This window comes from Mauremys mutica, chromosome 2 (assembly GCF_020497125.1).
Source record: "Mauremys mutica isolate MM-2020 ecotype Southern chromosome 2, ASM2049712v1, whole genome shotgun sequence".
NCBI classification, from domain to species: Eukaryota; Metazoa; Chordata; order Testudines; family Geoemydidae; genus Mauremys; species Mauremys mutica.
The window spans coordinates 124,701,899-124,728,349 of NC_059073.1; the positions used below are offsets into that span (position 1 = coordinate 124,701,899).

The 26,451-nt window shown below is 43.5% G+C and overlaps 1 protein-coding gene across 2 annotated transcripts in view; it reads right to left on the reverse strand.

Moving 5' to 3' along the window:
* Nucleotides 1-4,083: 4,083 nt before the first annotated feature.
* The window catches only part of ZCCHC2 (zinc finger CCHC-type containing 2), an 82,724-nt gene continuing 60,356 nt past the window's right edge, over nt 4,084-26,451 (reverse strand). Inside the window, exons 12-14 of one of the 2 annotated variants that reach the window (XM_045005294.1) lie at nt 11,423-11,548; nt 7,111-8,607; nt 4,084-6,081 (exon numbers count right to left, since the gene is read on the reverse strand). In XM_045005294.1, coding sequence (XP_044861229.1) covers nt 6,014-6,081; nt 7,111-8,607; nt 11,423-11,548 — 1,691 coding nt within the window. In that variant the 3' untranslated portion in view covers nt 4,084-6,013. Of the gene's footprint in view, nt 6,821-7,110; nt 8,608-11,422; nt 11,549-26,451 lie in introns of both variants that reach the window. The other variant, XM_045005292.1, reaches the window with a different exon arrangement.

Genomic DNA, 26,451 nt, shown 5'->3' on the forward strand with positions numbered 1-26,451 from the left:
CTCACAATACCACCACCAGGGGTCACCCGATGAAATTAATAGGCAGCAGATTTAATACAAACAAGAGGAAGTAAATTTTCATACGAAATGCACAATTAACATGTGGAACTCGTTGCCATGGGATATTGTGATGGCCAAAAGCATCACTGGGTTCAAAAAAAGAACTAGATAATCTCAGAGGATAGGTTCATCAGTGGCAATTAGTCAAGCTGTCCAGGGATGCAACCCTGTGCTCAGGGCCAGGGACGTAACCAAGCAATTTAGCACCCAGAGCAAGCACATTTGCATCCCCTACTGTTTTTTCCATCATCTCCCACCTCCCCACTCCCTCACCCTGGTTATGGCCCTGTTCAGGGCAATCCTAAGAGACTGACTGCCAAGCTGCCCTGTTCTGTACACTTCCCCTGAAGCTGTGGTACTGGCCACTGTCAGAGACAGGATTGTGAGCTAAATGCTGCATTGGTCCAGTAAGGCAGTTCTTATGGATTTTAATCTGTTGAAAAGCATAGGTTGCATACTGTGCTAATCTATTCAACAAGATAATGTGTATCTGAGATGGTTAACTGTACTGATTACACGAATACATAGTTCAGTTATTTGCATACCTAATTGATACAATTGTTGGTTTTAAAACTTTTGCCAATAACTAAATCTGGTTATACATAAAACGGCTAATGAAATCTAAAAGACTGGCTCATCTCTGTGCATTCAAACCCTGTCTTTTAAAAAAATTAAATACCTCCAACTCCACCCATGCACCACGCCAAAAGTTATCATAAGCTATAATTCAAGAATTCTGTTATGTTGAGGGAATGGTTTAGTGGTCTAATTAATTTGATGGTCTAATTCTTGAGATTTATACTTCTAATAATTTCTAAGAGCTGATTCAACCCTTTCTCTTCCAGAAGCTAATAATCAGTTCCATGACCGTTACTGATCATAGGGGCTTTTTGGATGAATTCTTAAAAACAAAGGTTGTGTCCATACTGCAGAAACACATTTCAGCGCTGGGGTATATGTATATGCTGTAAAGAATTTCAGGATCCAGTCAGGATGAAAGATGTTGGAAACAAGCAAAGGATACTTTTATACAGTAATGCATAATTAACTCTAGATTCCCCACTGAAATGTACTAGCATTACAAAGTTAATCAGATTTATTTCAGAAGTTTGGAATCAATTCCAATCAGAACAGTTAGGGAAAAAGTGTCTTATTAGAAAAGTTAGTAAAAACTTTAAGCTTTCAATTTACAGATGTTCAATAAAAGGAGTGCCTAGTCTTTGTTCTAAGTGCTACTTAACATGCATTAATTACTCCAGGACTCCCCTTCACTCAATTATCTAATTACTCAGTAGCTTAAAGCATACTTGATCTTCGAATAGCAACCGGAGTCCTCCATTTTGGGGGGAGGGAGAGAAGAGAATGTCTTGAGAAAGCAGGACTATTTTACACCCAGGAAGAGTTCCAAAGCTAGGGAATCAATGATATTGCAGCTACAATGCACTCAACTAAAGCTATTAAGCTACTGTATTTTACCAACTTAAATGATTTATTCAATGCCAATGCAATAACCTGCTTTTTGTACAGGATTTTTTAAAACCATTTATACGGGACACTTTCTGCTCACTTGTTCACTCACACTAGTCAAGTTAGTTATACCAGTATCAAGAGAATACACAGGGTCTCTTTTTTTTTGGGTACATTATTGCACAGGATCAACACTTGGCAAATGTACAATCTGGTTGTAAACACTATTTTGTACTGGACCCTAAGGCTATGAACGTACAGTTGGAGGAATAAATGAAAACCTCTCCTGAAAGGACAAAAGAAGTCCTCCAATAACCATTTTGAAGGTTAAGGCAATGCTACTTTTTACCTCTCTAAAAAAACATGTCTACACAAACCACCACCATTACATCTGTGCATTTGTTATATGAAAAACTCTAAGTGTTGCTAGTCCCCAAGTTCCCATGATACAGGTTTTGTTTTCAACTGTTCTTAATTCTTCAATCCTCACTATGAAAACACCAAGAGCTCCATGTACTTGAGATTTTAGAGAGGCGTTTAATAAACTAACATCTTTGATATTTGTTGCCAGAAAGCCAACAGTACTATACCCAGCATACTAGGCAATGTATTACATACTAAAACTCTGGAGGAGTAAGCTTGTCAAAATTGGGAACCAAAGAAGCCCCTTATGAAAATTTAATAACGATTAAGTTTACGTTGAAGGCAGGAAGATGTTGAAAACATGGACAGCTCAAGTCTATATAAAAACTCTCATGAGAAGCTGCAGTATATTCAGCTAGGTTTATACTGCTGCACAGAGCACAGATGAACTGAAAATATGCTTATTTCACAATAGGGTAAGATGGGCTTGCAGTGCTTTGAGGTCTCTTTCGTATACAGTGTTTACAATAAGTTTATTCTACAATTGAAGGTCTTTTCAGATCATAAACCCAGTGGAGTGCAAATGAAGCAGATGATGAGTGACTTGCATTTTACTATCATCAATCATCAATTCAAGGGTTTGGATAAAATTATTTGAATTATGGTAGCACCTAGTAATCCTGGTCAAGTTGCTCTTCATTCTACTCCCTTTCTAATCAGAAACTGGCAAATGTACTTTTAACTAAAAACAGGGCAAGTTAGCACTTTAAAACAGGCTCCTGGAGCACTTGGCAATTTATAGCAGGCCAAGCCACGTGGAAGAGTCTTGGAGTGCTGCCTGAGACAGTTGGTGTTAGTGCATAAGTTTTTTGGACCTAGATACCTTATGGTACTTGCAGAACATTTTTTTTTTGGGTCTCTCTCTTGCAGGGACAACTGCTGGATTCCCCCATTGGTGACTTATTCCTTCAATGTGTGGAACAATTAACTGTGGAGCTTAAGGAGTGGGGAGTTGCTTACTCCACACTAGTCTCATACCATAACAGGTCTGTCAGATCACATTTTCTGATGAGTAAATGTTGGTTTAGAGAGGGGTGGGCAAGCCTTTTGGCCTGCAGTCCCTCACTTCACTGACCTAATAACCCCGCCTCTATGAAAGGCATAGTGCTTCGGTTGATGTAGTTAGGGCAACGCAGTATCTGTGCAGACACTGCGTTACTTACATCACTTGTCGGTGTCCAGCAACGGGGCTCTGTGCAGAGCAGACAGCCTGGGCTGTTGGCACCTGGCAGCAAGGCTCCAGCTGTAAGCCCCACACAAGGTTGACTGCTTGGGCTGTGAGCACCCCCTTCCCCACTTGTCAGAGCAAGTGCTCCCAGTGAGCGGAAGGAGGGTAGTATGGACATGAAAAACTGCAGTAACTACTGCAGTGGCTGTAGGTTGACCTAACATAGGTGGACTTAAGTGTCTAGTGTAAACAAGGTGTATGGTTTTAAAGCTGCTATTAAGGCCTGGAACTGTGGTGCTCTGGATATGAAAAAGGGAAGTCAGGTGACAGATGGAGCATAATTCCTTCCATTTTTGACTTAGGCCAAGACAGCTTGCCCAACAAGTTATCCTGTTAAGGAGTTAACAGAAGTGCCACTTGGCAGATGCTTGGATTTTCAGCCATTGCAGGCCTGTTTGTCTTCTATTCTCCACAGCAGAATGAAGAAAATGACACGAAGACAGCTCACTTTCCAGGTATTATGACTGGGTATGTTGATTTTTCCAGAGCGTTAGGGACTCTGAGCTTTCACTTGGACCAACGAAGCATATCAGAACAGGGGCTTACCCTAAGCCCAAGACATGCAGCCAACAGAGCCTAGACTTAGCTAAGTTTTACTGAGATCCCTGAGGCTTTAAACCACTGTTGCCCCAGATCACTTCATTCCTTCATTTATTTTCATAATTCAATGAATCATAGTAGCTGGTAGTTCACTTACCCAGTCCAAGATATCATGGCCCTGAATTAGGCTATGAAGTTGTTCTTATCTCAACTAGTCAAAGTACTTCATACTTCCACTAACAAAATGGTCCAATATATGCCACTTTCCAGCCAAAGGAGTACCTTGCTAAAAACAACATAATAGGGCAGGGCACCACTTTCATTAGTTTTGTTATGAGCGATAAAGTACAGTACTTGCAGAGAGACGCTTTTTTCCTTTTTTATTGCTGTTAATTCAAGGAAGAAAGGTTGCATAAAATCCAATCTGTTCTAGAAATATAAGTGACCTTTCCAGTACATAACATTTCAAATATCAAAGTATATGGTAAACATACAAATAAAGAGAAGGTAACATACCTCCTATTTACAGTACAGTATTTTAAATCATAAAATAAGTTCCATAAAGTACAACTGGCAGGTAATTCACAATGTGAGTCCATTGGTGCTTTAACAGCCTCACTTAAACTCAAATGTAGTTAATTCATTTAATAATGCGGTTCAAAAATACCCAGATCAAATAAAATATTTTTAATCAAAATAATTTCCATTTACTACTTACTTTTTCTTTTCTTTTTAAAGTAAAGCTTTCATCTACCCTACCCCACCCCAAGGGGGAGAAATGTATACTGGTGCTATAAATATAAATGCTACCTATGAAGACATTTAGTAAATCAAGCTTTTTTTCTTCAAGTTTTTTTTAGCAATTAGGCAGCTGAACCCCCAAACAATTTTACTTTTGTCACCCTACTGCATACCAGCATCTTGCTTTCATTTCTGCTATGAACTGTGAGGAATGCCAAAAACCTATGGATATACAGTGGTAATTGTTCATCGGTGTTGAATGTAGCAGTCATGAAAAATACACTCAATCTTCCAGATAACCTCAGTGCACTTTAGGAAATCAAATATTACCTGGAAGCAATTTAGTACATATTGGCTTTTAAAAATAAAAATACAGCAGCATTAAAACTTATTGACATGACACCAACATGATTAATACCATCTTAGCACACGCATTTCAGTCTTTCACATTATACCATAATCACGCATAGTGGTAAATTATTATAAAATAGTGACTTTGCTATTTGGTAGACTGGTCCTAATACGAATACTTATTTTGTAGAAAACCATAACTTTTGTTCAGACTGAAATAAACCATTTACATTCTAAATACAATGCAACACTAATAGTTTAGGGAAAAATCAAAATCAAGTAATGTTCATTCTGTGTTGACACAGAAGTAGAATAGCTTTTAAAAAAGGACTCACTGTCAGCTTTCATTAGAAATGCAAACACATGGAATACAACATTCATACCAATTCCCCCCTCCCCCCCCCGCCTTTTTTTCTTGGATCAATCAGGCTAAAACATCACAATGGAAATAAGATCTTTCAGTTTAAGCTTGTTCATGTTCATAAATCTGTTCAAGTCCACACAGTTTCATTCCCTTCCCACTTGAAGTATTTTCATTTACTCTGGACCCAGAGCTGTGTGTATGTATAATACAAGATATTACATATATACACAATTCTGTGAGTCTTTAGTCTTGCTCCTCACAGGAAGACTAAACAATTTCCCCATATAATTCATGAGCATAACAATTTGCTATAGTATGGACAAACTCTGTATAAGCTGCCAAATACTCATGCAGTCCAATGAAACCATGTGGACACACAGTGAAGGTGGGAGAAAAACAAAAACAGCAGCATAAGGAGAACAGGCTGGAGGTGGAGTGGGGTGGGACAGAAGAGGGGGGGATTGTGAGGGAACATGACCAAGTTTCTTCTTTCAACCATATGGCTGCTCCACCAGTGATGTCAGAGGTCAAAGGACATTTAAAAAAATGCAGTAAACATTGCACATGTCTTAAGTCTTCAGTGCAAAAGTATGGTTCAAATGCTCTTTTGATTGTTTGGCTGTGTGTTTGAGTTGCATGCATTATGTAAGCTTTTTGCAGACTCAGGAGATCAGGGACTCAGTTTTCTTCTTTTGTATTGAACAGAGGTGCAAGAGCAATGAAAAATTCCAAAAGAATATAAAACCAGGAATATCCCAAATGCAAGACCACAGAAAACATTCCCTCTCCCCCCCAATTCCCCAAACTTCAGTTTGTTATGTAGGCAATGTTTACTTGTTTCAGTCTGCAGAATCCAACGTATCATTGGAAGGGGGAGGGGGAGGTGCGTATCTCAGTCTGTAAGTGCCTAAAACAGGAAAGAGAACTACTAAGTCACTGTTTACAATTAAACAGATTACAAAGCACTACAAGGTATCAAAATGGACATGCTCTTGAAAAGGCACTATCTTGTTCTCCGATCTTATTTAAAAAGGAGGGCTCAAACTTCATAGTTTTTCATCTCCTTGATGAAGTGTCAGCATAAAAGAAATCCAACCTAAAAATGTAAGACACTACCTCCCCTGGAAAAATGCAAAGTAAAAGCAACCCCCAAACACCAAGACTAATTTTTCTTGTTCAAGTTTGGCAAAAATGATTAAGGTCAGAGCAGACACACACTGAGGATCAGAAAGGAGGTGATGGAAGAAAAATGTATTTAATGTTCTACAGGTACAAACACTGTTTCCCCCTCTTTTTTGAATGGAAAGAGGATGGAAGTTCTAAAACTGAAGTCATTTGTTAAATTTTAATTTCTTATTAGTGTCTTATTTCAATGTCTTTCTGCTGCAACTGTCTCAGGTTTCAAACAAATCCCACCTACATAAAATAGGTTATACAGAGGATAGTTGGTTATGCAGAAGTAAAAAAATACATCAGAATGACCAGTTGTTTTCCAAATCTTCACATGCTTTAGAAATCCAAGCCATGTATTGTATATAGTACCTGACAATTTCCAATCCTTTTTGCAACTGAATTCTACCAAAACATCAAAGGGAGTGGAAGACTTGATATTAATAGCATGCAAGTCTGAAAATACTGCCAAAAGCCTAGAGAAAAGAATGACAATTTAGAACAGAGATGGGTTGATTTCCTAGCCCCATTTCATACCCTTTTAAAATTTAGTTTAGTACCTGTGAACTCCATTTCCCCCCAGTGTTTAATCATTGGGCCTAGATAAGCCTCTTTGCAGTTTTATAGCAGATCACTAGTGCACAACGTACATTTATACAAACACACACGCACACACCTTTCTGCAAGAACAGAAACAGCATGGTCAGTAAGGTAAAGAGAAACTAGTAAACTCAAAAGCAAGTCCGTTGTGAGCTATCATGATTACCTTGCTGATTGGCCTCCATGGATGACTGCTTACAGTCCTGCGCATAGTGTCCACTTATACCACAATTGTAACATGAAACATTCCCATTCTTCTTGGGCCCCGATCCATTTGTGTTGGCAACTACGTTAGGTGCTGGATATACAGGATAGTACCTCCCAAATCCTGCCATTTGCTGCATACCATAGTTGGCTTGGCTCCCCATTACTGGGTCATGCATCAGTCCATTTGCATATGGAGTCTGAGGCAGGAAAAAAGGAAACGGTGTTCCATTGCTTTGATGTGCTTGGTTGAGGTAGCTGCCATTGCAAAGAGATGGCAGAGTGAAGAAAGGTGGAACTCTGTAGACTTGTCCATGAATAGGGTTATGATAAAAATAGCTATTGATCTGAAGGCTTCCATTGGACCCACAGCTGCATCTACGTCCACAAGAACCACAAGCCCCAGACCCCAACTGCTGTGGAGGCATTAAAGTCCCATTAGTGTTAGTATTTCCAACAGCATTTATATAGGATGTGCTGTCACTCTGCGCAGTGCTGTGTGTTAAAGCAGGGCTTGGGCTAGGGGCAGGGCCTGGTGTATGGGTAGGTATTGCAGGGGGAATAGTTGACTGGATCTGACCAACACCTAAACCAGCTGATTGAGGAGGTGTGGAAGTTGCTACAGTGTTCAGCACATTTGTATTCTGGTTGGGCAACACACTGGTAGCATGAGGAGTGCCTGGCAAAGTATAGGAAGTTGGTGGAGGTGCTGTTGAAAGACCAGCTGCGGGAAGAACTACCTTTAGACTGGTAGGCTGAGGGATTGCTCCGGTGTTCCCCTCAATATGAGGCACCATTTGATTCAGTCCTACCACTTGGGATGCAGGTTTTGTGATGGGATCTGTATTAGGAACTGGGGATCCTGGAAAACTACCTGGACTGTGGACTGGGATAAAGGCAGTATTTGGTGAGCCAATGCTTAAGTTTCCTGTTGGTTGCTGTGGTCCATTAACTGTGCAATTTTCAGATGATCCCTGCGGAGAGGGTATTTTCAATCTGTGTATTGCCAAGTGCAAAGCTGGGCTACCAGGCTGGATAGAATGTGGAAGAAAAGTGGATGGTACTGGTAGAGGGGAAGCCAACAGCTCAAGGCGTTTTTCAGATTCACCAGAAGTCACTGGCCCTATTCCAACTGGAGTTGAATTTGCAGATTCTCTCATTGGCGATATAGCGACAGGAGTGGTAACAAGCATTCCCATTGTTTTACCATCAGCAGATATGGGTGGTGGAACTACAGCTTCAGGTTTCTGTGCACCATTGTGCATCACACAGTGTAAGGCAGGCATAAATGAAATATGTTGAAACTTTGAATTTAAAGGATCCTCTGAAATACTTCCATTCTCATTACTCACTGAAGGAATCTGAGCTGCTGCTTTGATGTTTGATGGACTGACAGCACCATAAACAGTAAACCTGGCTGCATCTTGATTCCCAGAGTCCTCTGAATTGCTGTCTGTATCTGTTGAAGATAAAGCATTAATGAAAAATTAAAAATGTAAACTTGAGGTTTTACTATATTTTAATGGCACTAGTAAGTGTTATTTCATCTTGAATTAGAATAAATTAAAGACCGTTTATCCACCTTTCCAACTTGAGTTGGACTGATTTTCTCTTTTCAATTAGAGGCATATCTGCCTTGCTTTCCATTCTTTGCTAACACCAAATAATCCACTTGCTATTTTGTGTTTGTGACTTCTATATACATATGTATAAGTGGAGGGCACAGAACAAATTAAGCTCCTCCCATCTACCTGGAAAGATGTGAAATCATTATGCCCCCAGCTGGTACAATTCTCAAAATATATGTGGCAGGGGAAGAGGAGAAAGAGCTCAGGCACACCATGTATATTTAAACAACTTTTCTGCTCCTTGAGCTTTTAGGACAGTCAAAACATTTTCATCTACTGCACTGTCAAATACAAGTAATCTACGGCAGGGGTTCTCAACCTTTTTCTTTCTGAAGATCCTCAACATGCTATAAAAACTCCACGGCCCAGCTGTGGCACAACTGTTTTTCTGCATATAAAAGACAAGGCTAGCTTAGGAAGTAGCAAACAGGGCAACTGCCCAGGGCCACACACCACAGGGGGCCTGTCAAAGCTAAGTTGCTCAGGCTTCGGCTTCAGCCCGAGCCCCGGGGTGGAGGGGTTTGGGGCCCCAGCTGCAGTCCTGTGCGGTGGGGCTTTGGCTTTCTGCCCTGTGGCGTAGCAAGTCTAACTCTGGCCATGCTTGGCAAACCCCCTGAAACATGCTCACAGCACCCTAGAGGGCACCGGACCCCTGATTGAGAACCACTGATCTACAGCACTGAAAACAAACAAACATGGTTAGCATTGAGATTTCTATACAATAGGTTTGCTAAATAAAAAAAAAAAAAGTTTTCATGTGTCACTTCTCAATTTTCAAAGAAAGCATTTCTTGTATTTAACCAAGTCTCTTAATTGTTAAGAGCCCCAACACAATATTAAGTGTATGAAAGCAAGGCAAACATGACCACTAGCCCATCATTCAAAGAAAATAAAAAAGCATAAGTAAATGGTGAAAAATAAATTAAGATGAAAAAAACACTAAGGTATTAACAACTCAGGTAGGGATATTTAAAGATATACACAACGATTTTTACCTTGACAGTGTTCCTAAAACCTAAGATGGTCTGCCTTAACCAAAGGATAGTCAGGCAATCCAAAGGAACAAACCATGAAACAACAAAGTGTCTACATAAAAAAGTGTAGTCCTTCTTATACAGCCCATGCCACCATGCACTACTCCACATGGTCTCCTTCCCATCCCTGGCTCCTACCCAGCCTTGTGTTCATCCTGCCTCCACTGCCCAGCTCCACAATAGACTGCATATATCCTCACTCAACATCGCATTTCGTTTTATGTTTAAAAAGCTGAACGTAGAAGAAGAGTATAAGGCACTGAGTGGGGCTAATTACAAGGCACATAGGGAAGAGTTTTGAAAATGCTATGCAAGGAGCATGAGGCAGGGAGGAGCTCCAAGTCTCTTACAAGCAAACATACAAAATTACGGAAGGTCGAAAAATTTCACCAAAAGTGGAAAGTTTTTCTTAACTTATCAGATTGAGAGATGTTACAGCTGAAAACATGACAAAGTGTAATTGTGCCGCACATTTGGAATCTTACAGCTGAATCTCAATGTGGGGACTTTGTATATGCGGTATGAGGCTGAGCATTGCTCCTTTTTTCCTGGGGTGTATGTTAGTGGCAATGTATTTATCTTGGGGATTTTTTGGTATGTTTTATATTAAAGTAAAATTCAAAGCTATTTTTAAAAGCTTTTGAAAACAGCCCCTCTCAGGAAGGCTGACAGCAGAACATTCTCCAGAAAACTTATTTCAAATACAGACTATGTAGTCACCTCAAGCCTGCAGTGAACAAATGCGATATCTGTACATCATCTCATTTCGCATAACTTTGTAATTTCCAAGGAACTCCTTATCAGTTAAAAAAAGCTTTGGAAATTGCCAAAATGTTGTCGCGTTACTGAAAGTAAACCCATAACTTGTTACAGAACTGTGTCTGCAGGAGATCTATTGTTTGTTCACTGCTTTCTGGAAGGTGCCATGTGACATGCATCATACTCCTTCACAGTAAATAGACATCTTGTGTCTTCCAATTATGTTGCTAACTGAAGTATATAAAGCACATTTTCCTACTGTCATATGACTGCATGTGTGAGAAGGAGTTATTATAATGGTATAAAATGAAGTGTATCAGTTAAGTATTGCAAAGCAAAGATTAGCATTTCTTGCCTTCAGGCATCAATACTACAAAATGCATCACCTAGGTACTCTCTACCATCAACACAAACATACATACATATCTGGATGTAAGTTAAGTGTCAGAAGTGTTATTAAGTAACTTTGGTGTTTTAAAAAGAAGAGGAAAAACCTTAGTGAAATTTTTGGAATACTGTTTTCTTGGAGGCATAAAATTAGTCAATTGGCAAATTGAGTATACCTAGAAGTGAGTTATTTAACATTGCAAAACAAGGTTTTGAAATAGCAGTGAAAACTTGAATCCTGACCAACTGGCAATGTGGTAATCAAATATATGGACTGAGGCAATCACAGTTACACTACTTACAGATTATAGGAATAAAGATTAAACCAGACCGTTGTTAGAGCATTCCAGAGTAAGTGGTCAAGCTCAATGTTTGCCCTACTGAGGTGTTCAAACAAGTACGTACGTACGTATGTACGTACACACACACACACACACACACGCACACACCACTGCACAAATCCAACCTCTGTCTTTCTCTTCTTCACTTTCAAAGCTTTCCCTCCCATGTCGTGGGCTAGAAGGAGAACTGTAACTCTCTGAAGACGTTTCTCCACATGTGTCATGTCCAGATCCAACGTCCAAATTCAGATCTAAAAATAAAAAGAACCTCTCTTTTTATTTTGTATCACACTGTATGGCAGCTGGGTTATTTTGGATTGCTCACACCCTACTAGTTCAGACTTTAATTTCTATATGTACATAGAACCAAAAGAAAGGATAAATGCTCAGTCAAATGGTGTCCCTTGCTGAACTGCAGTATAACAATCATGTCCTTTCTTTTGAATTTCTATCAAATATACTGTTAGGAGGACTTTCAACCACACACACACTTCTCCACCTTAGACTTATTGGGAGAAAGCTCAATTTCCTGGGGAGTTTTAATAGTTAAATATGTAGTAAAACAGAGTCATGACAGATCATATCACCCATCCTACCCAACCAAGTGCTAGCAGACTTCTTGGGAGTGAGAATTTTGTATTCACTCAAATGAGACTGAAAAACCAATGTAGTCTAATGTTCTCTTAGCTATAAAGGTAAATATTTGCTGCTCTGGTCACTGAAAACAAAATCTTCAAGTGGAATCTCAGAAGTATCTGACAGTGTACAAAGCTACAACATAATTAACTGATGGCATGGCAAGACTAGAAACAAGAACAAAAGATCAGAGGTAGGAGATGTCATGAAAGACAAAAAGTGGTCAAGTTTTACCAACCCAAACAGAACATTCTTAGACCATGCCTGGTTATAGCTACAGAGGGATTCCAGCATGCCATTCAGGATGGACATTCTTCACAGACTGAGCTCTGCCTTTGAGCCCATTTCAGATGCAACTTAGTATGTTGTGCAAATATAACCTGGCTGATCACAAATGTTTGGGAAGAATACAAATGACCATCTCGCCTCAAGTAACTCAGTAAAGTCAGGGTAGACATCACCAGCTTTCTTGCCATACGCTAAGCAACAAGCAGGCAAGCACATTCTGTAACTATTACCTTGAAATTGACAACTCCAAATAAAAGCAAATCGCTTTACTTGTTCACTTGTGATTTGGTTATCACCTTGGCGACGGTCCCTGTCAGGCAACATTCAAATGGTAATTGATCCTCCAGAATACTACTGCATTATGGACTTCCATACAAAGGGAACAATCCAGACATGCCTTAACTTCTGAACCTCTCGGAGACATTGCTCTGGACTCCCCTACTTGTTCTCACCAAAATACCCCAGAATTTCCCTTAACAGAATTCTTGATATATGTCTTGTCAGTCTTAAACAGTAAACACTCCAGAGCAGATATTATGCTGTATAAAACACCATGTAAATTTACAGTGTTAAGTGACTGCTTGCCATTTCCTCAAACCACCACAATATTCAAATACAGGATATTACTTATATCTTATCTGGGTTAAAACTTAAATCACCTCTCTCTTATCCAAACAAAAACGTGTGCCAGACAGCCACCACAGTGTACAGTTGGGTTGACAAAGGACACAAGTAATCATATTCATTAAAATATTTTCCTGCAGATCAAAACATACCTTAGCATGGTCACAGAGAATGAAAAGAAGGACCCAAGATAGAAGTCTGTAGCATTTCAAGAATGAATTATGTCAGTCAACCAAGTATCCCTCAACACTTTGAGACCTCCTCCAGGACTGAGTTCAGCCACTAGGTGGTACCAATACCTTATGATCAATTGCAATCAAAGATTATCAGCAAGGACAGACTTTTTTTGTCCATAGTTCATGCCATGACAATCTGAACTGGATTGACTGACGTTTAATTGACAACACCTTACATTAAAAACTGTCCCAAAGGCTAACCAGAAGACAGCTGAGCATTGCACCTATTCAAGAAAAATTAGTCTCCTCCATCAGCTGTGGATCAAGCACTTCTCCAATAGCCTTAATCAGCCAGGGAGAACACTGATCTGCATTTACAGGGGGTGTCAACTTGCCAGTCAAGCAATATTTAGATCTATACAATAGAAGGCATATATAGGGAAACAGAATGTATGGTACGTGGCAATGCCTTCTTAAGAACATAAGAAAGGCCGTACCGGGTCAGACCAAAGGTCCATCTAGCCCAGTATCTGTCTACCGACAGTGGCCAATGCCAGGTGCCCCTGAGGGAGTGAACCTAACAGGCAATGATCAAGTGATCTCTCTCCTGCCATCCATCTCCATCCTCTGACGAACAGAGGCTAGGGACACCATTCTTACCCATCCTGGCTAATAGCCATTTATGGACTTAGCCACCATGAATTTATCCAGTCCCCTTTTAAACATTGTTATAGTCCTAGCCTTCACAACCTCCTCAGGTAAGGAGTTCCATAAGTTGACTGTGCGCTGCGTGAAGAAGAACTTCCTTTTATTTGTTTTAAACCTGCTGCCTATTAATTTCATTTGGTGACCCCTAGTTCTTGTATTATGGGAATAAGTAAATAACTTTTCCTTATCCACTTTCTCAACATCACTCATGATTTTATATACCTCTATCATGTCCCCCCTTAGTCTTCTCTTTTCCAAACTGAAGAGTCCTAGCCTCTTTAATCTTTCCTCATATGGGACCCTCTCTAAACCCCTAATCATTTTAGTTGCTCTTTTCTGAACCTTTTCTAGTGCTAGAATATCTTTTTTGAGGTGAGGAGACCACATCTGTACACAGTATTCGAGATGTGGGCGTACCATGGATTTATATAAGGGCAATAATATACTCTCAGTCTTATTCTCTATCCCCTTAATGATTCCTAACATCCTGTTTGCTTTTTTGACCGCCTCTGCACACTGCGTGGACATCTTCAGAGAACTATCCACGATAACTCCAAGTTCTTTTTCCTTATTTTATCTTTGCATTTATACTACCCAAATTATACATTCTCCCTATCATGTTCTGAGACAGATAGAGCACCTACACTACTGGACGTGCTGAGTAATTTTCTCTTTGCTGTGCACATTTTTGGTGTGTGTGGTTTTTAATAAACAAAGCTTGTCACGTAAAATGCACTCAGATGTGTCCCTTGTGGGTGCTCCACTATCCTCCCTCTTCCCCTCTACTTCGGAGTGTCATAATAATGCTAGAGAAGGAAGGGGGAGGGGGGTAAGAGAGAAGGTCGCACATCGCCAAATAACCACCTCAAGCGCAGGGGGGCTCCAGGCCCCAGCACGCCAAGAGCATGCTTGGGGCGGCAAGTCACGGGGGGCGCTCTGCCGGTCGCCGCGAGGGCGGCAGGCAGGTTGCCTTCGGCGGCATGCCTGTGGAGGGTCCGCTGGTCCTGCGGCTTCGGCGGACCTCCCGCAGGCATGCCGCCGAATCCGTGAGACTGGGGACCTCCCGCAGGCAAGCCGCCGAAGGCAGCCTGCCTGCCATGCTTGGGGTGGCAAAATACCTAGAGCCACCCCTGCTCAAGCAGTGCGAGACGAGGACTGTGCATGTGCAATCCAATCAGGCATGCTACCATAAATCTCCAATTCTGCATGCTGGGGTGGGTGCACAAACATCTAAAGTGGAGCACCCACAGGGACACATCTCAAAGAACCTAAGTTATTGCATAAGGTGAGTAACTTTCTTCTTCTTCGAGTGATGATGCCCCTGTGAGTGCTCTATTTTAGATGACTTCAGAGCAGTGCCCTCCAGTGGAAGGAGGGAGCTTTGGAGTTAAAGTTGTGGCAGATGACAGTACAGTGAGTCCAAACAGAGTATCAGAGGTTACATGCTGTTCTAATGCATAATGTTGAATAAATGTAGGGGCTGAGGTCCACGTTGCAGCCTTACAGATGTCCATAACGGAAATGTTAAGGAATGCTGTGGAGGCCAATAAGGCCCTGGTGGAATGTGTGTGAATCTCTGCAGGGGGTTGCCAGTCATGTTGATGGTAACACAGTTTGATGCAATCCAAAATCCATTTGGATAGCCTCTGTTTAGATATGGCATCCCCTTTGGATCATTCAGTAACTGATACACATAGTTTTGGGGACTTACAACATGATTTAGCTCTATTTAAAAGGCTATTGCCCTGCGTGCATCCAGGGTACGTAATAGGGAGTGCCGTACCTCGTGGGGTTTGGGGTAGAATGTTAGTAGACAGACAGACTTTAGGCAAAAAGTTGGGGTGTGGTCTCAGGTAAACTATCTTTGAAAAAGATTGTGGGTCTTTGGTGGGTCTGCCATGAGAGCTCCCAACTCTCCCACTCGTTTGGCAGATGTAATGGCCACAAGGAACACTACCTTTATGGAAAGGTGCAGTTGAGAGCATGTCGCTATGTGCTCAAATGGAGGGCTGGTGAGAACTCAAAGGACTAGGCTGAGGTCCCATGGTAGAGTAGGATTTTACACTTCCCGGTAGATGATGCCTTTAAGGAACGGTTTTGTGAGTGGGTGGGCAAAGAGCGATATCTACTTTATGGTGGAATGCTGTGACAGTGGAGAGATGTACTCTGAGCTCATGGAGAGGCCCGATTTAAGTTCTAACGAATAGTCTAATATTAGAGGCAAGGGGACAGAGATTGATAGAATCTGTTTTTGTTGGCACCAGGTATTGAATCGCCTCCATTTGTGCAGGTGCACGTGACGGGTGGTTGTTCTGCAGCTGTTTAACCAAGTGTTTTGTACCTCTGTCAAGCATGTCATTTCAGATCCTGAGCCACGGAGTAACCATGCTTTGAGGTGGAGTCTTTGGGGATCTGGGTGAAGGATGTGACCTGCGTCCTGCGACAGAAGACAAGGCAGAAGTGGGAGCATATGTGGTGGATGCACCACCAACTTGAGAAGATAAAGGTATCAGGTTTTCGGAGGCCACATGGGGCTTATTAGGATTTCTTTGGACCTGTCCTGCCTGATCTTGTGGCTCACTTGAGCTAAGAGGGGGATGGGAAGGAAAGCATATAGAAGAGGAGTGTTCCATTGGATGAGGGAGGTGTTGTTGCCTAGAGAGTGGGGACCAAGTCCTGCCCTGGAACAAAACAGCAGGCATTTGACATTTTATGCAGTTGCAAACAGGTCTATTGTTGGGAACCCCCAATGCTTGAAAACATTTTGGAACACATGTTCCTGAGAGAAGTTCCTGCTTAGTGCATCTGCTGTGGTGTTCTGGCATCCAAGTAAATATGCTGCTGTGACATGGATATTGTGCGAGATGCATCAGTGTCAGAGCTGCATGGCTTCTCCGCATAGCGAGTGTGAGCACGCTCCCTGCTGCCCATGAAAAACATTCATGCCATGTTGTCCGTGAGGACTTGTGTGTGTCTGTTACAGCTGTCCCTCCTGCTGCATTCCTTTTTTTCCCCTCTCCTTTCTGGTGTTCTGTGTCCACCCCTCCCAGCCTTGGGCTAACAAAAGTCACAGCCTGGCCCTGCTGTTCATGGAAATGACTTGTGCAGACTAACTGGAGCCATTGCTCTGCTCAGGGGAGGGGGGCTTTTGGCTCCTTTGTTCAGACCTGGGCTCAGTGTAGAGGTGCTCTGCCCAGGTATGCAAGACCTAATATGGCCAAATAGCTGAGCATATGAGTCATGCCTGTGGCTTAAAACTTGCTCAGACATGTCTGTGCCCACCTGAAGTCTCCTCTCCTCCCCTCTAACAAGGGGAACCAATCAAAGTTACTGGCGGGAAACTGCCTAAGTTTGCCTTTATAACCAGACATTTTCTGATCAGACCTTAGAAAGATTCCTGCATTGCTGCCTGGTCTGATCAGCCAGCGGTTCTGGGGGGTCCTTTCTCCGCTCTCATTTTATTTTTGAGCGTACCCCCGTTTTTAAACTCCCCTCCCACGAACAACTAATTTTGCCTGGAGATCTCCTGATTATTGTGAGCGAATTGAGTCCTCTGATGCTGAAATTGCTGTGCCTGCTTCTGCCTTTGCTGCTGTCCTGGGGATTGGTAAGAACTCCCTCTTGCAAACCCCCCCGTCCTGGTTGCTGGCTCTGTTTCCCCAGCAGACAGACCTAAGCTAACTCCATGGTCTGTGCTGCTGGAAATAAACCTGTGCCACTGCCAAGCTGTGCCTCCCTGGATTCTATCCTGGGCAGCCCACTTACAGTTGTCCCACTGCTGCAGCCACACCCTTGGAGAACTACCCCTACCTAGTATAAGGTGCACCCATTAGGTTAGGTTTTGCCTTTAGTCTAGATAAATTGTAATTTCATTTTGCATAGCTGTGGTTAAGTTAGGTTTAGCATTGTACTCTGTAAGTTAGGCTTAGAAAATTGTTGCATTGTGTTTTGTTACTTACTAATTTGTGTAGTCTTGGTTAAGTTAGATCATAGATAATCACAATTATACAGAACACAGCAAAATCTTAAGTCTGTCTCCCCACTGTCAGCACCCCCCCCCCGGGCTTCCCCAGCCACTTACAGTCTGTTTGTTCTCTGTCTCCCCCTGAGTTTAAATCTCCCTCCACCTCATGCTCTCTCTTTTAATTCCTTCCCTCACATGTTCACCCCGCTCCTATTGCTGAAGTCTAGCATAAAACCCCATTGGTTACTTTTTCTCTGATACACCTCACATTCTACATTTACACCACTGACACATTTTTACCTAGAACTGTTTGCTACTTAACATATTTTATCCATAACTGTTAGTTGGTTATATGCTGCTGTGACACACCCTGTACATAGAAAATTGTTAGCTACCTGTTACATCATATATTTCTGTGTTAATTAGTTACCCACTGTATTGTATCCTACTGTATTGTACCCCACTATTGAAACCCCCTATACTGTTCACCAAAAGAAACCCCTCCCCAACTGTCTACCTTAACAAACCCCATACCCCTTCACTATTGAATTTTCCCTGTTTTTGCATTTTCTTAATAAAGTTTATTTTGCACCCCACCAGTGCAGTAATTGTCCCCCAAGATCCCCTACCTGCTGGCAGGGACAGTGTGGTCTTGTTTTTGATGATCAGTAAGAAGTTGGAGCAAGCATTGTGAATGGCTCGTAGTTCTAAAAGATTTATGTGGAGAAGGGATTCTGCTGGGGACTAACGGCCCGGGATGGAATGTGAGTTCAGATGTGCCCCCCAACCCAGGAGTGATGCGCGTCTGTCATGATGGTCATCGTTGGGGAATTTTGTACAAGAGGAACCCCATGCACAGACTGTCTGGTTGTGTCCACCAGAGCAGGGAGTCTTATTTTGTTTGGCATTGTGAGGTGCTTGTTTATACTGTGTGTGGGATGTAAACTGACTGGAGTCAAGCTTGTAGATAATGCATGTGTAGTCTTGCGTGCCTGACAATGAACATCGTGGCGGCCATGTGGCCTAGTAGTTGCAAGCAAGTCTTGACAGTGACTTGCAGGCTGTTTCGTGCTGTGGAGATCAGGTTGGTTAAGGCAGGGGTCCCCAACCCCCGGTCCGGTACCGGGCCGCGGCCTCTTAGAAACTGGGCCGCGAACCGACCCAGTGGACCTCCCGCAGGCGTGCCTGCGGGAGGTCTACCCGAGCCGCAGGACGAGTGCTCCCTCCGCAGTCATGCCTGCGGGAGGTCCGCTGCTCCCGGGGCTCCGGTGGACCTCCCGCAGGCATGACTGCGGACGGTTCGCTGGTCGCGCGGCTCAGCTGGACCGCCCGCAGGCACGCCTGCGGGAGGTCCACTGGCTCCGGTTGAGCTGCCGCAGGCATGCCTGCGGGCGGTCCAGCTGAGCTGCGCGACCAGCGAACCGTCCGCAGTCATGCCTGCGGCAGCTCAACCGGAGCCGGTGGACCTCCCGCAGGCACGCCTGCGGGCGGTCCAGCTGAGCCGCGGGACGAGCGCTCCCGACCGGTCCCTGGTCCTGAAAAGGTTGGGGACCCCTGGGTTAAGGTGAGAAATTGTTGTGGTAGAGAGGCTGTCACCTCGGGAGAACTGAGGTAGGCTCCAATCAACTCTAGTTTTTGCACTGGTGTTAGGGTTGATTTTTGTGCATTTATCTGGAGGCCAAACCTCGTGAAGAGATCTATCGTCTGTTTGGTGCACTCTGATGCTGCTTATTGTAGGTGCTTTCAGCAGGAAGTCATCCAAGTATGGGAATATCAAAGTTCCTTTCCTGTGGAGGTAGGCCACCACGATGGCAAGGACCTCTGAAAAAAAGAGAGAAGTAGTGGATAGGCCGAAGGGTAGGATCTTGTATTGGAAATGATCCTGTCCTATTGCTGGAATTACAGTGGCTAACGTGACCATCTTGAAGTGTTGGGTTTTCACAAAGAAGTTGAGTGGAAGATTGAGAATGGGTCTCCACCCTCCTGTTTTTTTTTCTGTATGAGGAAATAATGTGAATAGAGCCCTTTCCCTCTGTATTCTGTTGGTACCAGTTCTACCGCTCCTAGATGTACGAGGTGGATTACCTCTTGTTGCAGTAGGGCTTCGTGAGAGGGGTCCCTGAAGAGAGAGGGAGAATTGGGGGGGGGAAGGGGAGTAAAAGGGATGAAGTATCCAACCTCAATTATCTCCAGTACCCATTTGTATGTTGTGATGGACTTCCAGACTGGATAGTATGGAATTAGACAGTCTGCAAATGGTTGAGAGATGGGGAGGGGTTCCAACACTGAGAGATGTGGTGTTCTCTGACCCTCGACCAACACATCAAACTTACTGTCTGGAGGATGGTTGTAAGATATAGCATATTGAGGTAGAGGCTGGCATCTCTTTGCAGGCCTCTGTTTTTGGCCCTGTGGTTCATACTGTCTAAGTGTTTGTGTCTATGGTGTAGACCGGAATTGCTGCATGTTATAGTATTTACTCTGTCTTCTCTTGTTCCTAGGCGTATAAATTCCCAGGGATTTCAGTGTTGCCCTTGAGGATATGTAAAGACCCATCTGTCTTGACCATGAAGAGTTTGGGCACTTCAAACAACAGATCCTCAATTGTCAATTGCATCTCTTTTCCAGAGAGATGCAATCAAGAAGCTCTCCTCATGACTATCGCAGTAGCTGTAGACCACGCTGCCATGTCTGCAGAGTCCAAGGTGGCCTATAATCAATGCCATTCCAGCAATCAGTTGTCCCTCAGAGACATCACTCGAAACTGGTATAGTTGTATGTGTTGGTTGTGGCAGACTGATGGTAGGTGGCAGCACGTCCTGTAGTTGCATGGAGCTGCTTGGTGCTGAGTGGTGGTGTTGGTGGCATGGGTTTTGTTTTCCCCTTACTGTCTATATCTGAGCTGGCTCGCTTGGAGTCCTTGGCTCTCTTGTGGTACCCATAGTACCAGAGGGTGCTGAAACTTCAGTGGTAGAAGTTTCTGGTGCGGTCAGTACCAACTGCATGTGTTAGCTTGGGGACTGACGTCTCTTGGTCATTTCCCAAGTTGGTGAATCCAAAGTACACTTTTTAGCCACCTTTTTGGTTGGGTGGTTGGTTGTCTGAGCCTTAGAAGAACCACCTCTGTCAGAGGCTGCTGTGGGTTGACTTTTGCCCCAGGGGGAGGGGAGGTCTGTGCTTCTGGCTCAGATGCTGGCTTGTGGGACTTCTCCATTAGGAGTAATTTCAATTGCAAGTCCCTGGCTTTCCTAGTCTTGGCTTTTACTTATGGCAGTGTGGACACTTTTGAGGTATGTGTGTCTCATCTAGGCAGTGGACACACTCAGAAAGAAATAACTGGGGGGTTGTTTTATGCTAAGTAAGCTCTGAGGCACTGGCTAAATGCTCTGACAGCAAAAGGCAAAGAAGGAACTGAAGGGGGATGGTCGCACAGCGCCAGATAACCGCCTGAAGCAGCGCGAGATGAGGGCAGCCCATGTGCGACCCAACTGGGCACTGCTACTATAAATCTCCGATTATTCACTGGTCTACAATTTTTGAGAAGTCGTCTGCTTCAGAGATAAAATGTGCTATTTATTATGTATTTTGATGTGCTGAATTCAAAGATGACAATTAAAACAACTGATTGGCTACTGTTTCTAACATTTAAGTTTTTACATTTTATGTCTATGCATATTGTGTAGATAGTAGAGTTTTAATCATAAATTGTAAACCTAGGTCTTTTCATGCGTTTATGATTGCTTTACATGATAATATTTCACCTGTCCTGTTTATGTCACACACTAAAAATCAGCAAAAGGGTTATATAAATAAATTTTATTATGAAACAAAAGGCAAAAAACTATTATGTACATAGTTTAGTCCTATTCAGTGTCTACTCGGCGCTTCTTGGCTTGTCTCTTGTATTCATTAAATGGAGCATCTCTTGTCACTGTCCAGCAATAGTCTGCAAGCATTGATGGGCTCCATTTGCCCTGATAGCGTTTCTCCATTGTTGCAATGTCCTGGTGAAATCGCTCGCCGCTCACTGCTCCGCAGTTCGGTGGAAAAAAATCTAGATGAGAGTGCAAAAAATGCATCTTTAGTGACATGTTGCAACCAAGGCTTTTGTATGCCTTGAGGAGGTTTTCCACCAACAACCTGTAGTTGTCTGCCTTGTTGTTTCCGAGAAAATTTATTGCCACTAACTGGAAGGCTTTCCATGCCGTCTTTTCCTTGCCACGCAGTGCATGGTCAAATGCATCATCTCGAAGAAGTTCACGAATCTGAGGACCAACAAAGACACCTTCCTTTATCTTAGCTTCACTTAACCTTGGAAATTTTCCACAGAGGTACTTGAAAGCTGCTTGTGTTTTGTCAATGGCCTTGACAAAGTTCTTCAGACCCAGCTTGATGTGTAAGGGTGGTAACAAAATCTTCCTTGATTCAACAAGTGGTGGATGCTGAACACTTCCTCCCAGGCTCCAATGACTGTCGGAGTGGCCAATCTTTCTTGATGTAGTGGGAATCTCTTGCACGACTATCCCATTCGCAGAGAAAACAGCAGTACTTTGTGTATCCAGTCTGCAGACCAAGCAAGAAAGCAACAACCTTCAAATGGCCACAAAGCTGCCACTGATGTTGGTCATAGTTTATGCACCTCAAAAGTTGTTTCATGTTGTCATAGGTTTCCTTCATATGGACTGCATGACCAACTGGAATTGATGGCAAAACATTGCCATTATGCAGTAAAACAGCTTTAAGACTCGTCTTCGAGGAATCAATGAACAGTCTCCACTCATCTGGATCATGAACGATGTTGAGGGCTGCCATCACACCATCAATGTTGTTGCAGGCTACAAGATCACCTTCCATGAAGAAGAATGGGACAAGATCCTTTTGACGGTCACGGAACATGGAAACCCTAACATCACCTGCCAGGAGATTCCACTGCTGTAGTCTGGAGCCCAACAGCTCTGCCTTACTCTTGGGTAGTTCCAAATCCCTGACAAGGTCATTCAGTTCACCTTGTGTTATGAGGTGTGGTTCAGAGGAGGAGGATGGGAGAAAATGTGGGTCCTGTGACATTGATGGTTCAGGACCAGACGTTTCATCCTCTTCCTCGTCTGACTCAAGTGAGAATGATTCTGGTGCATCAGGAACCGGCAGTCCTTCTCCGTGGGGTACTGGGCGTATAGCTGATGGAATGTTTGGATAATGCACAGTCCACTTTTTCTTCTTTGACACACCTTTCCCAACTGGAGGCACCATGCAGAAGTAACAATTGCTGGTATGATCTGTTGGCTCTCTCCAAATCATTGGCACTGCAAAAGGCATAGATTTCCTTTTCCTGTTCAACCACTGGCGAAGATTTGTTGCACAAGTGTTGCAGCATATGTGTGGGGCCCACCTCTTGTCCTGATCTCCAATTTTGCAGCCAAAATAAAGGTGATAGGCTTTCTTAACCATAGTGGTTATACTGGGCTTTTGTGATGCAAAAGTCACTTCACCACAAACATAGCAGAAGTTATCTGCACTGTTCACACAAGTACGAGGCATCTCTGCTCACTTAGGCTAAACAGAAATGTGTCCCTTTGCAAAATCAAACACTGACAAATAAGAGAGCACGACACTGTATGATTTCTAGAGCTGATATAGGGCAATTTGTTCAGCAGAGTGATGTAAGCTTCGTTACGATTGCATCATCCATGACGTCTAGGAATAACATGATGCAATTCATATCATGTATGACGCAATACCAGCTTCAGATTGCATCATTCATTGTTTTGCCTAAAAAGCAAGTACTGTCCAAACCCAGTCACAGATTTATTCATAGATCCAGTCAAAGATGTATTTTAGTCATTTCTAGTTTAAATTGAGATCCCTTCCCTTTATAACTCACTTATCCTCCGCTATTAACAAGTCAAGGGTCGTATATACTGACCCAATAGCATAACTTGAAAACTAGAGCCAATCAACAATTTTAAGCATCATTTTCGTTCTCAGTGACCCAGAATTAGTAAAGTTTGACTACATTTATTTCAGAAGCATTTTGGCTGTAGAGCAGTGGTACAAGAGTAAGGGTGCATGAAAACCTAAAATGGATCACTCACAGGGACATCACTTGAACAACACTATCTTCCAAAACATAAGAAATGTTCTCTACTTGGAGAGCTTACAATTAGAACTGGTTGAAAACATTACAGATTTAGGGAAGTTCACACACTGACAGTCATTTTTGAAATTTCAATGTCTACTTAAGTCTCGTAAGAGAATCCTCCAACAAATAGGATTAACAGTTCAGGACAGGAAAGGGATGGGGTTACTAAAGCTGCGAAAAAAGAGGAGAGAATGAATTCTTGATAGAAGACAAAGGTGAAAAGACCAGCAAGACAAGCATATAGCAGTAGCATTTTGGACAGACTGTGGGTGGGTGAACAGAAGACAAACAGTAAGGAGAGGGAAGATCTGAAATGGCAAAGATGTGACTTTGAATTTTTCTCCCATATATCTAAATAATCACTAGATGACAGATTAGGAGTCTGGGAAAAAGAAAGATAGCAAAGATGGGGAAGAAGCGTGATTAGGAACAAACAAGTTAAAATTGAGATATTAGTTTAGATTTATGGTGTTAAAATTTCACTAAGGAGGAAAGTGAGAAGAAAAAGGGAAAGTAGTTAATGAATAGCTGAAGTGTTACCTCTAATATTACAATCCTGCTTTCCAACTATGCTTTTCCCCGCCTACTCCCGCCCCACTCCCAACAACAATAGCTGGAGGAGGAGGGGAAAGTACACAAGTGAAAATGGTACCCACAGGAGATTTCTGTGCCAAAAAATTAAAATTTCTGTGCACAATATTTTAAAATTCTGCACATTTTATTTGTCAAAATAACAGAATATAATTGCTCCGGTTTCAATTATTTTGGTAATTTATTTCAAAAATTCCTGTCAACATGTCAACAATACAGACAACAGCAAAGATGATTCCCCCATGAGTAGAGAGTTAAAGAAACCCCTACAACAACCCAATTCCAGTTGGACAGGGGGTAGATGGGGCTGTGTGGGGTCCCGAGCTCAGACACCTGCACGCCCATCCTTTCAAGCCCAGGTGCAGGGTACCCCTCAGCCCAGATAGCAGCATGCCCCTCCCCACAGAGCCCAGCCACGGGGCAGCCCCAGGCCCAGACAGCAGCACCCCCAGAGCCTTTACTCTCCCGCAACTTCTTTACTGTCCCACTAGGGGACGTGGTGTGATGTGACCCTGCCCTTCCTCACCCCCTTTCTGGCATGACCAGGTGTCCAGTTTTTGACTGAAACATCCGGTCGAAAAGGGCCCCAGGCGGCTGTCATCAACACCACTGACCGGGCCATTAAAGATCCGGTCAGCAGTGCTGCGACGCGAAGGCAGGCTAGTCCCTACCTGTCCTGAGGCACCACGCTGCACCCCGGAATCAGCCAGCAGGTCCGGCTCCTAGACAGGGGGTCCATGGGGCTCCATGCGCTGCCCCTGTCCTGAGCATTGGCTCCGCACTCCCATTAGCCGGTTCCTGGCCAATGGAATCTGGGGGCAGTACTTGCAGGTGAGAGCAGGGCGAAACACAGAGCCTCCTGCTTCCCACCTTCCCCCCGCCTAGGAGCTGGACCCAAACCCCTCCTGCCTGGCCCCACCCCAAAGCCAGCATCCCCCAGCCCAGAGCCCATATCCCCTCCTGTATCCCAACCCCTAGCCCCTCCTGCACCCCAGAGCCTTCACCCCAACCCTTGCCCCAGCCCTGAGCCCCTCCCACACCCTGAACCCCTCATCTCCAGCCCCACCTCAGAGCCAATACCCAGAGCCCACACCCCAACCCCCTGCCTCAACCCACAGTCCCCTCACACATTCCAAATCCCTCGGCCTGGAGCACCTTCCTGCACCCCAAACCTCTCTTCCCTGCCCAGAGCCCACACCCCCAGCCAGAGCCCTCACCCCCTCCTGCACCCCAACCCCCTTCCCCAGCCCAGTGGAAGTGAGGGTGGGGAAGAGGGAATGTAGTGAGTGGGGGAAGGGGCCTCAGGTAGGGGAAGGGCTAGGGTGTTTGATTTTGTGCAAATAGAAAGTTGGCAACTCTATCCCTTTGCCAGAGCTGGCTGGGTCTCCCAGGTCCTCTCCTATCCCTGGGAGAATAAGGATCAAATAGCATGCAGCCTCCAGCCCCACCAAACTGGGGGCTCCACTCACTGAGAGTTGGCTTCTGTAGAGTCCAGCAGCCTCTAGTGGCAGCCAGAAATTCTGAGGGGGTAAACAGAATTCTATGAAATTCTGCATTGCACAGTGGCACAGAATTCCTTCAGGAGTAAAATGGCAGAGCAGCTCTGATCATACCAGTTAGGAACCAGACTACCAACTAGTAGAATACATGAACTGCAGAGGTGGTTAAAAAAAAAGGTCTCACTCCATTTGAAGGCATTAGTTTGAATGTGCAATTTCAATTGTTCTACAAGTCTTAACATTGTAGCAAATCCACTCTAATGGCACAGAAGGATTATCAGAGCTGCATGAAAGTATTCTGGTAGCCAAGAGGCCAATGGGGAAGAGGAGAAAGCACAACTGAAGTGAGGAAGGGGCAATACCTATAGCTTGTACAGGCCTACAAATTTTATATAGAAACAAAAATCAAAGTTATGGGACTTTGTGACCTCAGACAGGTGTGACCTTTACTCCAGTCAATATGCAGTAACAGACATTATACACTAGGGCTATGGCTACATTAGCGCTTCAAAGCGCTGCCGTGGCAGCG